The sequence below is a fragment of the Artemia franciscana genome, unplaced genomic scaffold (genome assembly GCF_032884065.1).
Source record: "Artemia franciscana unplaced genomic scaffold, ASM3288406v1 PGA_scaffold_23, whole genome shotgun sequence".
NCBI lineage: Eukaryota > Metazoa > Arthropoda > Branchiopoda > Anostraca > Artemiidae > Artemia > Artemia franciscana.
Window position 1 is genome coordinate 1,694,863 of NW_027062649.1, and position 24,686 is coordinate 1,719,548.

General features: G+C 34.3%; 1 protein-coding gene across 1 annotated transcript; it reads right to left on the reverse strand.

The window, feature by feature from the left end:
- Positions 1-520: 520 nt before the first annotated feature.
- LOC136041479 (transmembrane emp24 domain-containing protein B-like) lies at positions 521-22,894 on the reverse strand. Its single transcript, XM_065726172.1, has 4 exons — positions 22,385-22,894; positions 18,404-18,600; positions 8,042-8,108; positions 521-2,216 (listed from the first exon to the last, which is right to left on the reverse strand). Exons 1-4 carry the CDS (start codon positions 22,877-22,879, stop codon positions 1,986-1,988), a joined length of 990 nt encoding a protein of 329 aa, XP_065582244.1. The 5' UTR covers positions 22,880-22,894; the 3' UTR covers positions 521-1,985.
- Between the last annotated feature and the right edge of the window lie 1,792 nt (positions 22,895-24,686).

The window sequence follows — 24,686 nt, forward strand, 5'->3', positions numbered from 1 at the left end:
AACCTAATTTCACTTCTTTAGTATGGTCACTACAGCACGGAAGCATACCAGTTCTTGTTTTTTATCAGAAACAAACCGTATTTGTCCCCCAATGAAGTGAAATTAGCCAAGGCAAATTTGTCTATGGGGTATGTGGAAACATTAGGAAGCTTTAAATTTCTCACGGATGAAAATTAAATCTAGCAAAGCAGAGAATGTTAATATTTTCCATATATAGCTTCACCAAAAAGAAAGAAAATAACAATTTTTGTCTGTTGATCTCTGAATGATGAAAAACCTGAGAGACATGGCTGATTAGAGTAAAGCCAAGACAAAGCCAAGAGAGACAAAGGTGGCATATGTTTTTTGACAATTGGATAAAAATTATCAATTTCCCTTGTAGATAGATATAAAACCAAAACCATGCGAGGAGGTTCCAAAACCTATCAAGCTACTGACACTTCTTACTCATAGGAAGTCAATTTCTTACGACCCATCAGAAAGTCTAAGGGCTTGCACATATAATAAAAAGAAAACAAAATAAAAAATTAAAAACTTTATTTCTAAAATATATTCCATCACAGTCACCTATAACAAACCACCAGATAGTTAAAACAAAATAAAGCAACACAGAAATAATGGAATGCCAACTTTTTTTAAATAGATTAATTTTTCAATAAACTTGAATTAATAACAAGACATTCAGGCAGAGGTGAGCAGCTTCGACGATAGAATCAGTATTTCAATGAAATGCAAACAGATCATTTTTTTTTTTATGAATGCCAATCACAGCTAAATTTGGCAAAAAAGATATTAAGACGGAAGGTTCGAGCGACAAAGAACTCAATGCATTAAAGTACCAAGGACAATAAAAATGGAGTCTGATTTTTTGAACTGGCTAAGGGGAAATTTACACAACCGTATACATCTTGGAAAATTAGTAAAAATCGGAAGTTTCATTTTCATTGAAAAACACTTTACTGAGACGTTAAACAGTTTTTGGTAGTAGTGGTCGTCAAATTGAAAAAAAAAGAAATGTAGGTAAATAATCAGAAAAAAAAACAAGCTAAAAAAATACGACACAAAACAGTTTAAGAAGGTTGAGCTTACTTTTGAAGCTCTAGGTATCTTTGGGCGAAGTTTGAATTAGTTTTTTTTTTTCAACGGTTCAACTTGGCAGCATGATAAAAAAAAATAGGACCTCAAAAACATCTATTTTGAAAACATAGTATATAAATCACAGTTTTCAGGTATGAACAAGCCTAATACGGTTTCTGGGGGAGCAAGGGGGAGGGGGTGTTTTATTTTGATATCCTTGGTACTTAGACTGTCAAAACATTTTAAATTTGATACGACTAATACAACTGTTGCAAATCTATCAGTACTCATAACAAATTAAATGAAGCTTCCAAAAAAGGGAGAACTTTAAAAAAAAAACAGGAGAAGAACCACAAAAATTAGAAAGAGGCTAGCAGAGGCCGAAGCCTCAAAATACGACTTCAGCTTCTTCTAGAATCACACCAATTCTTTAATGAGAGGTTTTCCAAAAAATCTAATAGAGAAGCTTAGGAACAATTAAAAATGAAACAAGTAAATAACGCATTTATTTAAACTGTAAATATTTGATACTATCCTTGAAACTACGATTCGGGAAACTTATTTTGAAAGGCAAACAATTACATAAAAAAGACGAATATTGACTCAACTCAATTTTGAAATGGACAAAAAACAATACTTCTTCCAAAAAAGGCATAAATCATGTTTATACTTAACAAAGATAAGGCTTAATATAAAGTATATTCATATCTAAGTTATGCAATAATCTTCTAATTGTATTAGACTAATACAATTAATTATATTTAAGACTAATTGTATTAGTCTTAAATTAAGATATTTGGATTTAAATATGCAAAGTTAAAAGAGGAAATAACCATAGTCAGGTCATGGAGATTTTTGCTCCATTCATTAAAAATACTTCTTGTCTTTAAATTATGCTTCAAAATCAACTATCGGAACATACTTTTTCCGGTAATATTTTTTGTATCGAAAAGTTTGCGAACAAAATAAACTTGCAGCGTAGCTGATGCCACAATGGCCACGCATTGGGCAATTGACCACATTTGAACGTATCCATTGTTGTCACGCAAAAGATTGAAATCTCTAGCTTCGCCACTTCGCCTATTCTGGGTAAACTGAAACATCTCCTGAATTCTTTTGTCAACATGCGACAAAGTTTCCTGGAATGGAGACAATTAGCCAAGATTAGTAAATAAAGAAAAAAAGGAATAAAACAAATTATAATAAATTAAAATCAAAGCATTAACACATAGTTACTTATTCCAGTGGAAACAAACGCACAAGTGTCACATATTATTGCTAGAATTTTTCTACTTAGCCCCGCATAATAATATTATACGATCCCCCCTCCCCCAGCCCAATAGGATTAAAATTGACACGTCCTTCCATATAAAATAAAATATTTTTCAATTTGTGACACGAAGATATAAATGGCAATACAGAGGTTCTATTTTTTCAAAGACAGCATGGAAAAAGTAAGACTTCAGAATGTGAACAAACAAAATCAATGTTACTCGACAAAATTAAATTAAAAGAATTTTAAAACTATATATATATATATATATATATATATATATATATATATATATATATATACGGCAATTTTCAAACTTTTGAAATTCCAAAGAAACAACCTTTTATTGTTTTTATTGATGACACTGTAGCAATATGGGCTTTTTAAATAAGTACAAAAATGTATAATCTAGTGGAAATCAAGCATAGGCAAGTTGAAGAAAAGAGAAAATTTAATTTTCAGGATTGTGCGACATGCAGATATGCGCTTATACTGCCACTTAGCTTCGCAGACGGCGGTGTAAGCGATATTGGCCCGCCTGTACTCTGCTTGGAACTGAATATCCCCAGGAACCGAGAACCTACACTAACTCCACGAGAAGCATGTTATGCAGTATGGCCATTTGGAATGAAAACTCTATCATCTCTTCTCACTCTGTCAAATGACATCCATCCTCATGGGACGTCTTGAGGCCACTCCTTCCGAATCTGATAAACTAGAGTTCGATATGCTCTAAGACTACATCATGTCAATAACAATAAACAACCGAAAGAAAATGCGTCAACCTTGACAGTCCAAAACGTACCAAATCCAAGATAGCCAATAGCTTGGATTTATAAGTTAGGTCCTGAGATCACAGTCAATTTGACTATTAACACTAATAAATAATATATATATATATATATATATATATATATATATATATATATATATATATATATATATACTACTACTACTACTACTAATAACTCACTGCAGCACCAAGCCGCCTGAGGCCAACACAGCTACGCACGCTCCTCCTCCAACCTAATCTATTTAAAGTCTTAACTTCGGCTTTACTTTCCTGAAAGTAAAATCTCCTTCTGTAAACTCTATTACTAAATCCTTATAAAGCTTTTTTTATTTAACGAACCTTTAACTAATTTTTCGGCTTAAAATACTAACTTTAATTGCAAATCCATGCTCATTCACTCCAAGGTTGATAGGCTTGCAAAATTTTAGGGTTGTATTTTTCAAAAAAAAAATTAATTTTTGAGCTTTAATAAACTAAAATAACAGCCATATTTATACTGTTAGCCTTTAATTTGAGGTTTTTACGCAAATTTAATATATTTTTGCAATGAATTATTTATATTAATGACTAGTAGGAAAACCTTCTGTTGAAAAGTTAACATTTTCTGTCATAAGCAAAGCCAACAATAGGACCACGATACGATGTTTGCTAGCAAAAACGCCGTAATTGCCCCCCCCCCCCTCAGATGATGTTTGATGCAAATATAACCATACAGAAACAAGTTGAAATTGTAAAGTTGTTAAAATTGTCGAACTGTATTCAAGCCCTAGAACTTTTCCAGAGAGACTGCATATAGATTGTTTTGGGTACCCTGCTGACTGACCGTATCTCAAACAGTAGGCTGAGCAAAAAGTGCGGTTCAATCCCATTTTTTAGAGCTATAATGAGAGAAAGATTGAGATAGCTAGGGCACGTTCTGCGGATGAAGGATGAAAGATTGCCAAAGATTGTCCTTGTTGGCCAACCGTCTAAGGCTCAACGAAACGCAGGTTGCGTTTGGGGTGGGAGGAAGTCGTCAGGAAAGATTTAAGGGAAATGAAAACTTCCTGGGAGGGTATAAAGAAGGAGGCTTTGAATAGATCGGGATGGAAGAAGAGTGTACGCAGCTGTGTTGGAATCGAGGGGCTTGGTATTGCATTGAGTTGTTAGCAGTAGTAGTTCTTCAGTGGCAGTCTTGAAGCTCCAGAAAAGGTAACATCCAGAAAACGCACTAAAACGTAGCTATCAGTACAACACCTCAATCCCTCACTTCACCCTATCGGGAAGACATTTGGACAGCTGCACTGAGGGGGGTAAATAGCGACTCTTCTTGGATGCCCTAAGCACTTCAGAAGACACAGAAAGATCTAAGTACTAAATTAAGTTTCCCACCATAGTCTTTTCTTTCAGGCTTCACAGTTTTCTACAGCTTTTTCCTCTCTTTGTAGTTTTCAAATTATTCTTCAATTAACATTTTCATGCTCCCTACTTTTACAGGCAATGGAGCCTTCCAGACAAAATACGAATTAAGCATAGTTTAGATAACAGTATCTCCAAAACCGAGGGTTATTTTGTTAAATATGCTGGATGGATTTGATAGTGCGATAGCTTAATAATATGCATCTTACCTCTAAATTAAAACAAAGTGAAAGACATTTAAGAAGCCCCCTTCAAAGCTTTCAACTCTTTAGTTATGAGAAGCTGAAAGCATCATTTTGGAACTTTTAAAACAGGTATGGAACTTATCAAGGTCTTTCATGACAACCAGTTAACATAAAGAGGAAATGATACCTGAACACTTCAATACACACCTATAATACAAAAATGGCTTGATCAGTAAAAAATATGGCTCGATCAGTCAAAAACATTTTTCAAAATCCTACAGAATTCATCCAAAAAGTGACAAAGAGAGGACACACACCACATGTATCGAAACAAACCGCCCAGTGCCATTTTCTAATCAGTAGTACAAGTTTCGCTTTTCACTACCTGTTCCTCACAATTTTGACATTTTCACAGAAAAAGATAATGACATTAAAAAGATTTGCCAAACAGTAGTAATCACTGCTATAAATCCTCATATATCTTAATAACTGTTCAGGCTGCTCAAAAATATTATAGATACGAACTACTTAACTACTACTCTTTCTTTTATTTGCCTCTTCCTCAGTGGTAACTAAGGAACGGAGTGAGAAAAACGTTGACTTACTCTGTCTTACTTACCTCGATGCATGCAATAATGGCTAAAACAAGAACCTTTTTTCCATTCTGGCTTCATTTATCACCTGGTATTTTGGCTTTAATCTAAGAAAGTTCTAGTTCTAAGAAAGCCTAATTCGTTCCATATTATTTCTATTCTCTAATTTGATGGCTTTGATGCTATAGAGGAGTAAGCTGGTATAATTCTAGGCGGAGAGAGAAGGGGTAAGATCAACTTTTCTAGGAAAACAAAAACACATAACGATATTGTTGTTCAATGACATAGAAGGCAGCAACACCGAAAAACGAAAACAGCACAAGCAGACAAAACAGCGTTATTGCAGAGTATAATTGTTTTGGGACAATTCATTTGCGTAAAGTCAATATAAGCAAGTCGTTCTCCTTTTCTAATCCATTTTATCTGTAATTTTATCCTTAAATATCTTACATTGCAGGTAGTGTGAGGTATCTATTTTTGATACTCAGAAGTATTTAGAGAATACTTAAAGAGGGAAGGAAGGCTCTCTTTAGTAGATGCAATAATACTTATATTTTTAAAAATATAAGAACGTATACACTTCTGCAGGAAATAAAGGTTGTCAAACTTATGTTTCCTAGCCAATAATACCCCCTTAGTAAAGTCATCTTAGATATTGGACGTATACAACGATTATCAATATTGAATACAAAGAAGTCGAGAAAACAAAATCTAAGAAAAATTATATTGATGATCACATAGTTCTATTTTCGTTTGACAGAAGGAAACCTTGAATATTCACTCTTGTAAAAGAAACTTACTCTTGTAAAGGAAATCTAAGAGAAAAATGACCTGTGCCAAGCCCATCCCCTCTATTTATCAATGTTTTGTTCTTTTTCTTCTTCCTTTGTACATGCTAAAATTATTTGCTTTCAACCTCAAATTAGCCATAAAAGAAAGATGGTTGAAAAGTGATTTTATTGTCAAAGTAATAACCAAATGGGGGGTTGAGGGCCAACCATCCTGTGCTTTCACACACCCTTCCTGCTTACCTTCCCCAGATTTCTCCAAGTAACCATTTAGAATTCAGGAAAAAGATAGAAATAAATCGGTACTAAGTCAGGACATTGTCAATATCTAAAACAACCCATTTAAATAACTGAAAGAGCCTTTCGGTTACAAGAGTACTATGAGGACGGCCATTTCAGCTATTTTGATTAGCTTTGCGTAGCCATCACAACATTTTATAGAAAGAATCTTCAGTAATTGTTGTTCCCAGCTACATACTCCACAAAGAAATACGCTTTTTTCTTTCCAAGAACAACTACCTTCCATAGAGAATTTATTCGAGTCTACTGTTTTATATTTTTAAACATAATGTCATGTTGTCTACTGGCATCGAGATTATAGTTACTTTGGAAGCAACAGTTTCTAAGGGAAGATGATAGCCAAAAAAATCGTCACAATTCATTTCAAATCCTTGAACACATTGACGTTTCCTAAAGAAGATATGACATAGCTTATTCAGAGAAATAAATACTTCAATTGGCAAGGTTAGTAGTTAGAGATGTAATCCAGATTATATATTCTGAAGACGTCAAGTTTCTGTGTTGCAAAGGAGCGTATTTAAATGCCGTGGTATATAGAGAATACTAGACGAACTTGTTTCAAGACAGCTACGAAAAGAAGGTTTGGGTATGAACGTTAGATCTCCACTTAATAATGCAGACTGTAATCCAGATTATTACCACTTTTGGTAATAAAAGCTACTTTTTATGATCATTCGCTTTCCTTAATAGCCAACCAGGGGTTGAAAAAAAAAACAAAGCTCGTATTTGGTGTGTCTAAACTGCACCAGAGGACAATTCTGAAGTTTATCCTCCTCCCCATGACGTGTTTTTCTGGGTCTTAGTTCTCCTCCTCTCAAATGCATTTCTGAGAGCCTCCTTGGGTACAAACAGCACGCTTCTTTGCAATATACACTTCAAAGGGCTTTTTCTTTCAAAAGTTGTTTGAAACATGGAGCCCCAGTTGTCGTCTTTCTTGAGGAAGATGCGAACACTGACAACCAGCTGCGCTTCAAGCTAATTCAGCTACCCCAAAGTCTTCTTGCACAACCGCGCTCTGCCAGCCTGGATCTATTGACAAATAAACCCAGCAGTCCCTGGACGAACCCTTGATTGAAGACAAGACGTGTACCTATCATTCGATGGCTGAGCAATTGTCAAAAACGAAGCAATCAATTTAAGTTTTATCGTGTGAACATTCTAAAAGCAGTTCATGAGGCCTACCTTAATCCTTAATTAAAGTGAGCATATATAGTTTACAACGTAATCTATATCAACAAAACCACACAAGAAAGTAAAAAAAATGACAAAAAAGTAGTTCATGAGGCCTACCTTAATCCTACCTTAAAGTGAGCATACATAATTTACAACGTAATCTATATCAACATAACCATAAAAGAAAGTAAAAAACATCAACCTTAATCATCCTTAATTCCTTAGTCCACTCTGAAGGCAGATGTATGCTCATAAAGTGAGCATACATAGTTTACAACGTAATCTTTATCAACATAACCACAAAAGAAAGTAAAAAATCATCACAAAAAAAGTAGTTCATGAGGCCTACCTTAATCTTACTTTAAAGGGAGCATACATATTTTACAACGTAATCTACATCAACATAATCATAAAAGAAAGTAAAACAATTATCACAAAACGATACTTGAAGAGATACTTACAATAAAACTAGAAACACTAATTTCGGCTTCCTTCAACTCATCAGCATATTTCTCCCACTGATCATACCTATGAGAATAGAAGGTTCAGACAAAGAGTTTACAAATTTCAGTGAAAATAAATTACAAATAAGACATAGTAACAAACAAACAAAGGAGGTGTTTCCTAAGGACTGAATGCTAAATATTGCATAAACAGCCAAACACAACCAACTTTGTAAGTAAAAAGCCTACTTTACCAGCTTTCCAGATCCAGCCCTAAATCATTTCGTGAAAATATTGATTTTACTTTAAAGGTTTTTTTAATTGCAAAAGGACGTAGATATGACAAATTCGTGTAACACAAGCTATTACAGTACTATAGAAAAATGCAGTTGTTATTTTTACTGCAAAAATGCAGTTTTTATTTTTCAAAAAATTATTTTTTTTAATTACAGAAGGTTTTTAACCCCATCAATTACCTTTAAAATGAGCTATTAAACAGCTCTCTACGATGTTCCAGTGCCCCGCTATCTGAGGAAAAGAAAAAAACGAAAAAAAGATAACGCATATACAGAATATTGTGGTTGCAGCCACTTTTCTTAATTTTCAAGCCAAAATATTTCCCTTGTCGTTCAACCCAAGAGACGGTAAGTTTCCTATATAGAGGTTTCATACAAGGCGGTTTCAATAGTATGCTTCTTGTTTTGATCTGACTGTATTTCTAGGAATTATAGTTAATTACATTTCTTAATATTGGACGTGATCGTCTCTTACTAGGTTGCTAAACATCGCTGCAACCCGGGTAGCCTAATTACTCAAAAAAAAGACTTTACTAAGAATTTTAAAAATATAGATATACATAGAAATTAATTATAGTCTAAAAGGATCAGAAGCTGTAAAAAAATGAGCTGAAGTGTACTTGAAATCAAATTAATATCAAAGATAGATAACCGAACATAAGAAACTTTATTACTGAAAAGGCCACTTTATTAGTCTTTTAGACCAAAACATGAATCATCATACCTGGAAAGAAAAGAATGCTTGGCTGAAAAACTTCGAAATTTAGATTAACTTCGAAATTTCGAAGTTTTAGAAAAACTTCGAATTTAGGCAAAATACATGATACCAGCATACTAGCCATTCAATAGCATACATTGTTCCATTTTGCTAATCTAAGAGAAAATTAAATTTAAAAAAAAATCACAAATGGAAGTGGAGAGCAACATACAAATTAAAACAAACAGAATTATTATATGAGGGGGGTTACCCTCCTAACCGTTGATTTTGAATTAAAATCGAATAGTTGTGGGCATCAAGTCATGGCTAATTGTAGAAAAAGCCAAGACAGATAGTCCAATTGAGTGAGAGGCATCTGGCATTAGCCCCCTTATTAGGATTATATAAAATGATGTTAGTTCATTTGTTAATAGATATGTCTATCAATTATTCGTCCATGCGTCATTCCTAGGGCAGAAGAACTAAGGTAGATAGTCATAGAACCTATTGTTTTCCAAGTGTTTGGTTAAATGGCCGTATATGAGGGGGGCTAACCCCCTAAGAATTCTGTAAGAACAACTGATCAAACACAAGCGCCGTTTGAGAATGAGAAGTATTTTTAAAGCACTATGAATCTTAAGCGTAAAGAGCGAGGGTTGAGGAGGACGATCACCCATCAGATATGGAATAATTTCGGTTCGTTTTTAGTTTTATGTCACTATTTACTCTCACTTGAGAAAACTTCTTTCAGTATTTCATTTCTGTTTGTTTTACTTAGCATACCCAGTGGTACTCTAAATGCAATAAAGGCTAATTTCATTCTGCGCCAAAAGCGCCCTTGGTCGCTCATTCATGGCGAACTTAATTGCATAATTCCCATTAAGAAAACATCGGTTTATGTGGAATTGTAACTTCTATTCAAAAAAATAAAACAAAATTTGGGATGCTAATAGTTTTTAATGAGTAGCTTTAAAATTAATACATTTTTCAAAGTCAGAATCGGCTTGAATAATGCATTTTATTGTTGCATATGGGGAAATTGAAAATTTTTCAGCTTCCTTTTTTTACATTCAAGTTTAGTAGCGTTGGCTAACAATACGGGGTCCAACCAGTGGAGGATTTCTAGAATCTCTAACTTCCGAAAAATTTGTATGAAGTACAAAAGTATTCATTTTACATATAACGAAATTTTAGCAATGACTGTTAACATGATAAGGACAGAATTAGATAAGCTTACACTCGTAAAGAAATGCTCCGAGAAGACTATTCATCCCTGGAAAAAAATGTGCCCCTTCGAACATTTTTTAGGAGAGTGAGGGCTGAATATAAAAAATAGTTTACTGGGTCATGGTTTCCACGGTTTTAAAGGCAGCTTCACAAGACAGAGCAAACCTGTTTTTATAGAAATGTTCCTTATGGACGCCAGTTTGAGGACGAGGTCCCCTAGTAAACAAGAAGAGATTAAGGAGTGTAAGTAAAGAGGAAATGAGAAACATTACCATTTTAATTCGCTGAAAACAAAGCTTCTGGTAGCACTTGTCGACCCTCCCTCCCTCCAAAGAATTTTATGGCTAGACTCAAGATACCCACCCTCCTCCCTCTTTCTACATCTGCGCTGGTAGGCATGTGAATATAATTTTCATGCTTCACAGAAAATACTGTTGCAATGGGAGGTGGGCTATTATCTCCAGCGTAAATAACAAACGTGTACCAAAAATATTCCTGGAATCAAGAGCGATTAGATAACAATTTCAAATCCCTTTTCATTCCCAAAATTTACTTTACATTTATTTGAAGGCTCAATGAGAGATAGAGAATCTAGCCATTAAAATGTACTTGTTGATGTATCTTTCCCCTCTCCTGCCTACAAAATGACTCAAAATTTTTCCTACATAATAGCTGATGACACTTACATAGAACCATATGTCACATATATTACATATAATATAGTGACACCTTATATAATTGTATGAAATATCAAGCAAATTGATTTATGTAAATAAAGCTTTATAATGAACGTCAGAAACATTTTTCTGCAATAAAAAGGTAACTATTAGTAATAAGAAAAACTATTAAAAAGGTAACCATAGCACGTTTATTCAGGATTAGTCTACATAAAGGAAGATTAGAGATTAGTCCCCCCAACCCCAAGCTCACGCTACTTTTGACATTCATCCTATATTTTAAAGGATAAATATATGACAGATCATATATTTCTGTCTTTATGCAAAACTCATAAAGATCTTATATAATTTGGGCCTTTAAATACACCCTTTTATAGATTTAGCACCGCCATCCCGCCCAACAAAGTGACCCACAGCGCCCACTTCGTTGAAGCTGACGCACAATCATATATCACTGAACACGGTTTTATGAAAAATTATGGGAAACAACCTAGTTCAACCAAGCACTAAGATAAATGTCTATATTAACCGTGTATCTTGGATGGACTACGTGAGTGTTCGGGAACTAATGGGGCACCGTGTGACATTATTTCTTTTGCAACTAGGGTGCTCAATATATAGTCTCTTGATACTTTTGAATCAATTCTCTATCAAAGAATTTTCAATTGATAGGAAACTAGCCCTCTTTGGAGTAGACTCGTAGCTTGGTGCCACAAAAAGGCAGAAAACGCCACCTTTCAGTGGCACAATCTTTTTGGACACTTAAAAAGCGTAGTAGAAATTTTTATTTTCATTAAAATGAGCGATTTTTTTTCAACCTCATTTGCCTTTTTGGGGGTGTTCCCACTTTTTTCCGGAAATTATACAAATTTTTTCAGTTTCTTAGCTTTTGATGCATAGCTTTATACTTAATGAATTTTATATATTTGGTATCAGCATAAAAAGCCGATTCTTTTGATGCATTAATTACCAATATTATTATCAATATCAATTATCAATATCAAAAATTTTTTTTAGAGTTTCGTTTACTATTAGTCAAAGTTGTACATTTTGCTTAAAAATTCAATTTTTCGAACTCGTCAAATCTTTTATTTTGTTTTATACTTCAGATTTAGGATATCAGAACTGAACAAAAATGAAAATTTTACCCTGAAAATCTTTCAAAAGATGCACTAGAACACATCCAAACCTGCAGTTCTGCCAGGCATATAAGACAAAGGAGTCTCTAGTAAAAATGCAACTAATGGGCTTCTTCAATCTTTAAACCTAAATCATTTTCTATCTTAATCCAGCACAAATTCTTATTCTACGTAGTCTGAAGAAACTCTAACACTTAACTTTTTCCAGGCAGTAGTTTTTTTTATGAAAAACTAAGTCTAAAAATTTGAGTTATTTTTGTTACTGAAACAGCGTTTCTTTAACTAATCAACCGTTATATATTACTAGACAGAGATACAAATCGTTAGAAAATGAAATTGAAAACCTTCAACAAAACCAGTTCACAATTTTTCTTAGGCAAGGAAACGTATAAGTTTTATTTTTGTGATTTTACCTTCATGATTGCTCTTCATCAATGGTAGCCTATGGAGAGAAAGTAATGGACTAATGCCAGAATTTAATTTGAGAACATACAGGTGTTTTCTGCCAGATGGGCACAAATAACGTCTTCCCCGCTTAAAAAAAAAATAATTAAATAAAACATCTGTTTACATGAGTATTTCAATGATCAAGATCAAAGGCTTTCTCAAACATTGGTGTATATAACTTGCTTACTAACTTAAGATGAGATACATGCTTTTCAGCCCAACTCGGTGTCAAAAGTCTGCTGAACCAAGTTGTTCCATTGGGTTCTGTGTATAGTCGAACAAATTCCGATCGCACCTAGTTCCGCCTACGACTCTGCTTCCAGAAACCCCCAAACAGTTCGACATACTTTTTGGCGACGTTTTTTCCAAGAAGACATCTAGCCACCATATTTTTCTTCCATGAAGAAGAAGAGACTCCCAGAAGTGCCTGACGTGTCAGGATCTCTTCTGGCACCTTATTACGTGATCTAGCCATTTAGGACATCTTTTCTTTATCGACGTGGAAACGCCAAGTTTTAGTCCACACATTTTCGTTATCTGTTGGTTGCTGATTCTTCGCGACATCCTTATGTTGCAAATATGCTGTAGGCATTTTCAGTCGAAGTGTTAAGATGACGCTCCTCCTCTACATAGAGGAACCAGGTCTCACAGCCATGTAACAAATTTTTACCCACGCATACTGACTAGATCCCAAGTTTCGACAGGAAGTTGATTTTTCTTCTAGTCCATTTACCGAGCAGTTTACCCAGGTGACAAAGGCAGGCCAAGCTTTGCTGATCCTGTCTTGAACTAACTACAAGCTCCATCTTCAGCATTTAAAATTGCCCCAGATATTCGAATTCTTCCACCCTCTCAACAGGTTCTCCATTGAGTCTTCTCTTTGGTTAAGAAAAACTTTGTCTCGGGGATACCAATCACAAATTCTATCTTGCTAGCAGTGTTTTTGAGTGGAGTCTTCAAGCCAAGTACCATTGTCAGTATATTCAATGTCAGCAACAGTTTCTTATGTTGAGATGGCTACACCCTCATCTTCTTTCGACGAGTTTTTCATCAATAACATAAACAAAAAGAATTGGCAATGGCAGACATCCATAGCAAAAGCCATAGGCTATTTCAAATAGTTATGTAAGCTCACCATATATTTGTATATTACTAGTGTAGGACAATAATTTAATTAAACCATATATCGATATTTCTGCTTTCGACATTCGATATTCGATACACCGATTTCGATATTTCTGACCAGGCTTTATGCTCAGATTAACTTTGGTTTTTGGCAAAATTCAATGACAAAATTTGTAATTAAGGTGTATGTCGCACAATATTTTTCCAAATTTTGAATAAAATACAAAAAAACTTCTAGTACATGAACGAATATTACAAAAACCCCGATTTGAATTACTTGGGCTGAGGGTAAAGTAAAATAAGCTACTACTTATTTTTTGGCTATTCAAATTAGCAACATGTCTATATTTTTCCCAGAGAATTGTTTCAGCCTTTCAGTGGTTAAATTAAAAATCGTTTTGATTCTTCAACTGAAAGTAAGGAGCAACACTAAGACTTAAAAGAACAAAAATTGTTCCGTATATAAGGGAGATATCCCCATCCTCAACACCTTGCTCTTCACGCCAAAGTTTCTTTTTGTATTTTAATAATGTCCTTACTCTATGCTCTTGTCTTTCTGGAGTTTTTAAATGATTGGGACAAAAAGTTAAAATTAGCATAAAGAGCAAAGTATTGAGGAGGGGGATTTGCCCTCATATAAGGGATAACTTCTGTTCGTTTTAAGTTTTAATATTGATCCTTACTTTTAGTTGAAAAAATTGTTTTTCTTTATTTAATTTCTGATTGTTTTTATATTAATGCCAGAAAATCCGCCTTTTCGCTCCATGAATAATCCCCCCCCAAGAAAATTCCTCCTTGGAAGTTCTTTCCGCGTAAGATCTCCCATCCCTAGACAGTTCCATTCCTACTGAAATTTCCCCAAAAAACTTCTTATGGACAATTCTACATTGAAAATTATTTTAAGCATACTTTCATTTGAAAAAGACTTGTTTTGCTGTTAATTTCAAATCGTTTTTCAAATAATTCTGGAAATCCTCCTTCCGTGGAAAATTTTTCCTAGAAATTGTCCCCTCCCAGTGTCTCAATGGGAAGTTTCTCCCACGAAGAATTCCCCCATGGAAAATCTCTCCTGCAGAAAATCCCTTCCGTGGAAGAATCCCCAGTGTAAAAATTCTCCTCCCATGAAAAAAATCCCCCTTTGAAAAATCCCCCATACAATCTCAACTCCTTTGAAAATTTTCCCTGGGCAATTTTACCAGAATATCTCCACGTGTAAAATTGTATTGACAAAGAGAAAGAAAATTAAATAAAATAATTTCGTAAAAGAATTCTTGTAAATTCCCAGTCCCCGTGTATAGTTTCCTTTTAAAAGTTCTTCCCAGAAAATTCCTTCATCGCGGGAAATTCTTGACCTGGAACCCCCCCCCCCCTCCGCAGAAGCTTCCCCCCAAATAAAATCACTCTCCCCCAAAATATCTGTTTACTTCCCAATATCAAATACTATATGCAAACACTATACAAATTTCATAACTTACAACCTTTTCTCCAGAGATTTTCGGAGTCATGTCATCCTAAGAGGCATAATACTAGACCTTACAACTATGCTGATCAAATGGCTATCTCAAAATTTTGATCGGATGACTTTGGAAAAAAAGGAGCATGGGAGGGAGGGGGAATCTAGCTCCCCTCCAATCGTGTGGTCATGAAATGGGGAATTATAACTGTAATTTCCGTTTGATCAAGCCCTCTCCCAAAGAAAACGAAAAAAAAGAACAAAAAAACACGCATCCGTGATCTTTCTTCTGGCAAAAATTACAAAACTTCCCATTTTTGCATAATGTGGCAATATGCCACATATTCGGCAATATGCCGAATGTGATGGTGTGATTTTTATTAGGATGCATTGACTTTTTAGGGACGTGCCCGACCTTTCAAAAGAATCATACAAATTTCCTCAGGCTCGTAGCTTTTCATGGGTACCTGAAATTTGATGAATCTTTTTGTATCTGGAGTCGGCATAAAAAGCCAATTCATTTGACGTATATATTGTTATAAAAGTTCCCTTTTTTTAGAGTTTCTGTTGATATTTGGCCGAGCTGCATCTTACTCAAAATTTGTTACCACGAACTGTTTTATTAACTAATCAGGCTTGGAATCCACTCTTAGAAAGGATATTAGTGGCGGCATGGATATTATTTTATGACAATCTTGTACAGGTATTTCTTAGACCCATATTACAAAACTTTCATGATTTGAATGGATTAGTTTTTCTTGGCACTAAAGACTCCCTATTGAAAATCTAGAGAGCCGTGACTGATACAGCTGCTGATGAAGCTTGCCTGACTTTGGCTACTGAAACTTCGTCTTGTGATCTTCACAAATAAGCTTGATTCTATAGTAGCTGAATTACAGGGATTGTCACAGCAATTGCATCTATGGATACGGATTTCAGAGAGCCCAAATCTATGTCTTTTGCTTTCTTACTCTCAAATTGGAGAAGATCATCAGGATAATATAGAGTTTCTAGAAACACGGATTGAGGCATGTGGCAATTTTGACGATTGTAATCTGAACAAGGTCTATAAGCCTAGGAGGTATTTTATTTATCTAAGCCTTTTGGAGGTTATCAGCAACATTTGAGAGCCCAACCTCACTAAAGGTAGTTCGAGAATGGGCTATGTCATCTTTTGGATACAGCTATGCATGCTATGTATTAGCATATACAAGTCAGAATACTGAATAGATTATTCTTTTTCTCTACCATTTGCAAAATAATTTTCTATGTTGGATCTTTTCTGCCGGACGTTCACCAGTAGATACCAGAAAAAGCCGATTTAATATCGTTTTCGTTATCGATATTGATGTTTCGATATTTGATATCGATATTTCGCGATATATCAATATAGACATCCAATACCGCCCAACATTATATATTACTCTGGGTGTTGTCATAGTGTTGTCTTAACAGGCCAACTATCTTTGTTGAAACACCCTCTTCAAGGTTATTTGCCACAGTGTTATCACCGTTTACCATGGGGTTGTCTATCAAGTTAGTCAAAAGTATTTGAAATATTGTCAATAATGGCGAAGATATACGAGTTCTAACGTTACTGTAGATCTGATTTAAACAAAAATATACATCAATTTGAACACCTTAAAATCGATGTAGCATCTTTCTGAATTTTTTCATCATTACTTGAAAATGAAATTTCGGTTTCAGATTCCTTGACTTGTTTCTTACTAGAAAAGGAAAAATATGGGTCTGACAATTATGAGCCCAGAGATTAAGTTCAAGTTGCAACTTTAGCTGTATTGTTAATTGTAAATAGCATTAGATAACTCAACTGTGCCATTTTGAATGTTTATATTTTCTTAATATAGATGGCTTGTTATTTAATGGATAATTAATGTTAACTCTACTTTTGACTTCTTTAATTCTATTGAGTCTAGTTTTATAGCAGAGCATACCATTATTTCTTCCTAGGCTAGGATTGCTAAATTACATCAACCCTAGTCAGGCATGTTTGTAGAAATATATTTCAGAAGAGCGGGGGGGGGCAAATTCAAGCTAGGGGATTGGCAATGTAAACCAAGTTTTCAAAAAGTGTTGCAACTTCAAAAGAAGCACGAAAATGCAATATGAAACTGTAAAACAGAAAAGCTATCAAAAGATCATTCCTAAATGACGATATATGAAAGTTTTATTTTTTGATCTCCAAATTTTTATTATTTTGCTCACAAAATCCACACACAAAAAGTCTCGGAAAACATTTTAAATCTTAGAAGATTCACAAACAATATTGTTAGGAATTATATAAAAAATAAACAAGTTTTATCAAATGAAAGAAAGGAGCAACTAAAAACCAACAGAAATTATTCCGTACATGACACAGCTTTGTCAAAACTGTGCTTCTTAAGTAATAAAAAACTATAATGTTTGCAGTCACTACAGGAATACAAAATTCATTTAAATAAAGTAATAGAAAATTTTTCATTTGCAGTCAATTGAGGACTGTATCATTAATTGATTGGAACCTCTGTAACCTGTGAATACCCATAATAAACTTATATTTTTGTACTCATGTATCTTACTTTTTCGTGTTGATGTGTATATAGATACATTAGCCCTAAATCTTCACTTCTATCTCAAGATGGCGCCCAAAGGCCTCGACCTACAGTCAAGGTAAACATAGGCTTTTCTTTAGGCTCACTGATGGTACACACCAAACATGAAACAAGACTCGGCCAAGCGTGACATTTGGCATGGCAGATGGAAAGCAACATAGACTTTCCAAACAGTCCTTGCTATTTGAATTTTCAGCTTTTTTGGGCAGGTGCAACATTAAAACCAAAGAAAAACATGAACCATTCATAAAGGTTATCATTGGTGGGTGTAACCATAATGTGGCTTAGAAATACATAGTATAGTAATTCAAACATTCATTGTAATTCTTTTTTACGAGCCTTCTAAGCTTATTACATTCTTAAAACAGTTTTTGTCATATACATTGTTCTCATTCAACAGTTTTTTAAACCAGTTCAATCCCCCATTAAATTCCAAGAATGAGTATATTTGAATTGATAAGAACTGGCTAAATTTCAGCATTTGAGTTAAAAGCAGACAAGATGACATAAAAGAAGTTCAAGAAACACTAAAGAACTTAGTCCATTAAAAAATCAAATGAACTGACCTCAAACCTTTCCAAAAAAATTAATGATCCTTTTATGAATTAAACTATACTTTTGTACTGCAGTCTATACAAGAAACCTCATTTTAAGACAAGTTTTACAGGTTCACTCTTATTTTAAACAAAAAAGAAACACCTTTCTACCTGAATGTGGTGATGTAGAGATTCACCAGTTTGGCAGCAAATCTTGAAAATTGGTTATCAATGCAGACTGAATAGTACCCTCCACTAATAGATACTTCCTGGTAATCAGAATCTATTTTCCACTGGTATGGGTGAACCAATTCTCCTCTTGGATTTCTTACAGCAAAGCCAGCCTTACCATCACCACCTTTCAATACCTTTAAAAATAATAGACAGAAAATTGTGGAAACAATTTCTTCAGGCTAAACATGCAGCCTAAACAGTTAAGTGTCAAGGTTTTTACCAGGTATGCAAAAAACTCCAAAGCTGCTAGTAGCAGAATTTCATAAGCTGCCAACACTTTAGCAGCACAACTTGTGTTTTAACAGCTCTGCTTTGAGCAAAAAGTATTTTATACATAAAATTTGCAGAACAGTAGCAACTTAGTATATACTAAGTATATATACTAGTATATATATACTAAGTATATATATATATATATAAGTATATAGTTAGTATAGGTATAGGTATAGTATATAAGTATATAGGTATACTATAAGTATATAGTATACTTATACTAAGTATAAGTATATATATATATATATACTATATATACTAAGTATATATACTAAGTATATACTAAGTATATACTTAGTATATACTTAGTATATACATAAAATTTGCAGAACAGTAGCAACTTAGTAGCAACTTAGTATAGCTTGCAGTTAGAAATATCAATAGTTTTTTTTAATTACAGCTAAAAAATGTAAACTAATTCAGTGGTAGGACAAAGTTCTTGCTTTCTAAATCTCAGCACCATGACATTCTACCTGATCAACCTCTACCATCAAGAACAAGAAAGCAAGATATGTTAGTTTTTGTTAAAGCAAGAACAAACCAATATGGTAATTCTTCCATCCTGGTTTTTGTCAATATGTACAATAAGAGTTAATGTTTATAGCTTGATTTATATTTGCAAGTGTAGTTTGATTTTAAATATGTTGTAAAGAAATGCAAATCAGCAATAGCTGCCAAGTTTTTGCTATTAAACTTGTCTACTACTACTATTGCTACTAGCCATAAATACCATACTCCAAAATTTTATATGTACCATTTTTTCAAAAGTGCTATATCATATTTGCTGTAATGCTGCTAGTGGAGTATAATATTCAAAGTCTAAAGTATACTGTATACAGCTTACTGTTGTTGCTTTATTGATGGAGTTGTGCACTCCAATGCTAGTGGTATTATAAATATCATGCATACCCAACTGCATGCTTGATACTCATTGATCATTATACTATAACTACAAAAGTCCTACTTGATTTTCTGAGAGAACAATATTGATTGGCGACATGGCTGTCAAATGCATTAGGAAGCTGTAATATTACTTTTGCCCTAATCTAATCCCCAAAACAAACAGAGAATTATGGCTACATTGTAGTTTGACTGTTTTAGGCTACTAATCTTCCATGTTCCAGCTTTCCCATTACCTGCTTTAACTATATGTACACCTTGAGAGCTACCTGCCCATTTAAGATTCTTTTAACTGATGAATAAGCAGCTTTGAGATAATTTGGCTATTTGTGCTAGATTTGGACAAATATTCACTTTCAGTTGAAGAGAGAAGTGTAGTAAGTAAAAACTTGTACACAAAGACAAAGGATAACAACAAATTAAAATCAAATTTTCACACAGCAACATTGAAACTCAATGAATTTTTAATTTAAAGAAGTTTAAAAATCCAACAGCATAAGAGCTCACTCACAGGGTGGAATAGAACATTGCTTTTCAAAATGCATGCTAAAGTTGTTCTAATGGACTAATTGAATTCAATGCCAATCTCTAGAATTACCAATATCATTGTCTTGAAGCATTACAGGTCAGGATTGCATAATAGTTTTGATGAGAATAAGGACGTAATAAAATTCATAAAGCAAGTGGAACATGAAGAATTTTGGAACCAATCTGGTCTACTACTTCACTAATGCAATAAATTTTCAGTTTTTCAGCACAATTGGTTGTGTGAAAGAAATGCCACTTTTTCTGTGAACCAAAGTGAACATCCCAGCCTGCTTCAATTAATGGCTTAAATGTTCCACTAATAGAGAACCCTGTCACTGGATAACTAAATCACTGCAAAGAGTGGCAGAACTAACGCTATGGCAACAGGCACATGTGTCCACAATACTACCCATAACCTCAACAACAGAGGATCTGCATTTACACTAGATACACAATCTAACCATTTTTTTTAACTGGTCAGGAACTGCACTTCATGGCAAATTTTGAAAACCCTATGAATTTGCAAGGTCAACCAAGTGTCCAGGTTGATCAGATTTTCTGATCATCAATTCAAATGAGCTGGTATCAAATATGTTCCCCAGAATTACAGCCTATTTGTCAACTGGGTTGTACCTATTAGGGTGAATTGAGATTAATCAATAGCTTGCCTAAGAACCTGCTAAGCCTCTGAGAAGTTGAAGCAACCAGCCCTCAAGCCATTTCTGCAGAATCTCCCAACTCAGGAACCACATTGTTATCAATCACCAAATGCATCCCTTGCAACACAAGGAAGGGATAGTCAATGATGCCATTAATGACAACCTAATAAAAAAAAACTTGCTGGTTGATGGACAACATGGCTTCAGAAAACGCCAGTCTATACAGACTAACTTCACTCACTCTAACAACATAGTGACCAATTGGCAAAAACTTTTGATAAAGTTGTGCACTGCTATTTCACTAAGAAACTTAATGCCTACAAAGTTAATCCCAAAATAATTTATTTGTTTTCTTAGTGGAAGAACATATAGTCTAGTCCTGAACAATGAAAGCAGGATGTAAGTGAACTCATATCAAGTACATGTCCTTGGTGACATGCTGTAAGGCCCAAAGCATGGATCTACCCTGTTCAGCCTGTACATTAATGATTCAGCAGCAGCTGTAGTTTCCAATAACATGACTCTCTTTACAAATGAACCTAAACTGAACTAAACAACATGACACTTGGACTGATAAAAAGCACTATAACCACTAAAAAACCTAAAATTATAAAAAAGCTATTTATAGCATTATTATGTCCAAAACTTGAATTTTGGATAGTAGTTCCCTGTCCCCACTATAAAACAGACAAACATGCATTGAAGATAGTCCAAAGGAGAGCTACTAAACCCCCAAATAACTTTAAACACCTTTAAAGAGTTGGCAGGGGTTCTGCCAACTCTGACCTGCAGGATTAAATGTGGAGATGTAATAATGATGAAGAAATTTTTCAATGCAGATGCAGGCAATACCCTTTTCTTTCCAACTGAATCAGAAATCCCCAGGGGACACACAAAGAAGCCACAATAGTGTGCCCATAAACACCATGAACAATACAACTTCTTTGTTGCCCAAGGCATTCCCTTGTAGAACTCTCAAAGTGAAGTTACAGTCCAGACTAAATCTGCCCAAAGAAAGTAGCAACACAATACCACCCACCCAGCAATGTTCTACAGGTGGATCGCCCCCACCTTGTTGCTGGTATAGAAAGTGAATATATGCTACCTCTTGATTCTCCTCTTGTACTATTTTCAAATTCAATAATCACTCAAGGGACATATTCTGTTCAGACCCCTTCATGGGACCCAAAGAGGTAACTTATTACCTTGACTTGAGTTTTTAGAATATAATGTAAAGTTAAAAACTAATTTGGTATAAATATTAGCTTTTAAACAAGGTCTTAAACAACTCTATAATGTTTCAGTGTCCTGTTAGTAACAAAAAGAAAAAACAGAACAGAAAAGAAAAGAAAAAGAGGTTGGATTATTGCCATACATTAACTTCATTCTTGTACTAACTATTTAATAGGGGGTGGTAAAATACAGCAGAAGTGTATTCAAAATGTGTTAACTAGACTACAATTTTTCAGCATAGGCATATCATGATATAAGAATTGTTCTATTAACATTTTTCATTCTCAATAGCACCAATTATGGGATTTTACAAAACAAAGCTTACTTGAAAGCTGACATAAAATGTGGCACCAGGTTCAACATATTGATAAAAACACTCTTCTTTTCCAGGTTCTATATGGATTTTGTACTCCATAGCCACACCAGGAGGACCATTTTGGTCAGAGTCTTCATTTGAAACTGAACCAGCAGTATCCTGCATTTGAGGAACGACTTGAGGAGGAGGTATCATTGGCTGTCCCATTTGCAGCATGTTTGGATCCATGTTTGGCATGCCTTGTGGCAGCATAGTTGAAGGTTGTCCTGCAATAGGCTGTGGATTAGGAAACTGATGCTGCTGAGGTTGCAGTTGACAAAGAACAAACTGAACACAAGTAGCTGATAGAACAAGAAGCAGCAACTGTTCCCCCATTTTTGGGGCACTGGCCATTGGCTTATGCTGTTTCTTCCTTAAGCGTCGGCTTTTCCTGAAATAACCTGTACCAGATAGAATTATTTCAGCGGTAGTAAAATTTAATGATTTTATTGTGATCCTTATCATTTAAATTTCATTATTATAGATTTTATTTATCAATGTTTTTCTATTATTATCATCATTTTATTATCATAGTACAATTTAACTCTATTATAGACCTCTGTTTTGCTGCGGTCATGACGCACGAAATGAAGGCTGCCGTAAAAGTCTTAAAGGAATCTTCTACAAAAAAATTCACGGAAGAACTACATAAAAATTTAAGCATATGGCTTCATTTTGCTGTCTGTTAAAATTGTGTAATTGTTTATTTTCTTTCTTTTTCTGCAGGGAAGTTTTTTTGGCTGGAAAACAAAAGATAAATAGTTTGTCAACAAAACCCCGATTTCTCAAAATGTGTATCCAACAAGAAAAAAAATACGGTGCTTTCAAGAAATACAAAAAGCGATTATCTTAAAAATGCACGACAGATTGTACACCGGAACGGGCAAATCTAGTTTTTTTTTTTTTTTTTTTTTTTTTTTTTTTTTTTTTTTTTTTTTTTTTTTTTTTTTTTTTTTTTTATGCCGGTGGCATACCTGACCATGTCATAAATGGTTCTGATTAGCAGATTTCGTTGAAGCCTGACAATAAGCCAAATCACAAATTGATGTCATAAAATTAGGCTAGAACTTAAAATGAAAAAAAAAACTTTCAACCCATACACAATTATAAGAAAATTTTAACTAAAGAAACAAAAAAAATACTTTATCTTAAAACGTAGTTGACGATCTCCTAGCTACTTGTAGCAGTAGGAAATTTATATTCTAAATGTATAAGATTAAGGAAACTGATAATCCTGTAGTGTCTTCATCAGCAATATGCAAAAGTTAACAACTATTTTGTAATGGAAATTGAATGAAACTTCAAAACTGGTGTTTTCTTGTATATATACTCTGCAGTAAAGCTACGCTGCAATAATTTCCAAGAACTGATCTAACAATGACGTTGCAACTTAGGTGCATGTTCAATGCAACACTTCGTTGAACAAAAGAAAATACTTTCTTTAGGAGAACGAAAATAGAGAAACCCTGCCCTTCACTCACAATACTTTTCTTGTTAGTAGATATAACACGATCAAATGCCATCATGTCTTACTCTCTTTTAGACCAAAATATTTCAGCGGTAAAAACTTGTTATTTTATCTTTACACTATTTTCTACAAAATGGCAATCTCAAACTGTTGATTGAAAGCATTTAGTAAAAAAGGGCCTTGCAGGGGGTTTTCGTTGCCTTCCGTTCACTTTTGACGTAGAAAATGCAATAAAAATTCCAATTTACAATCAAATGTGCCGCCTTCGAAGTTTATGCTACCATCCCTCCCATAAGAACCTTATATGCCCTGGGGGCATTATCTAATAATACTTGCCCCGGGTCCTTGGGGGACTGATTACCCCTGGAGTTTTTATTACATTATTTTTCATCTATTCTGAAGAAATTGCTATAAGAAAATTTGATCTGACACGTTTAAAGACAAAAAGATTAGTGGGGGGATACTTACCCTTGACTCTTAAGAAGAAAGCAAGAACTTTGAATTTCTAGTCATTTGAGTCCCCTCCAAAGTTTATACGACCACCTCTTCCATAAAACCTTATATGCCCTCCTGGGGCATAAGCTACAACTCTTAGCCTCTCCGATTTGTGGAAGGTGGGATGTTTTGATCCCGATATTTTTGTTATCTGAACGATGCACTATTTCAAAGAAAATGTTCAGATGCATTTAAGGAAAAGATAGTGTATGGGGGGACGGTAGATGCCCTCCGATCACTTTTGAATCTTAAAAATGAAACTGTAACTTTCATATCCAATCAAATGAGCTATCTCTGAAGTTAACATGA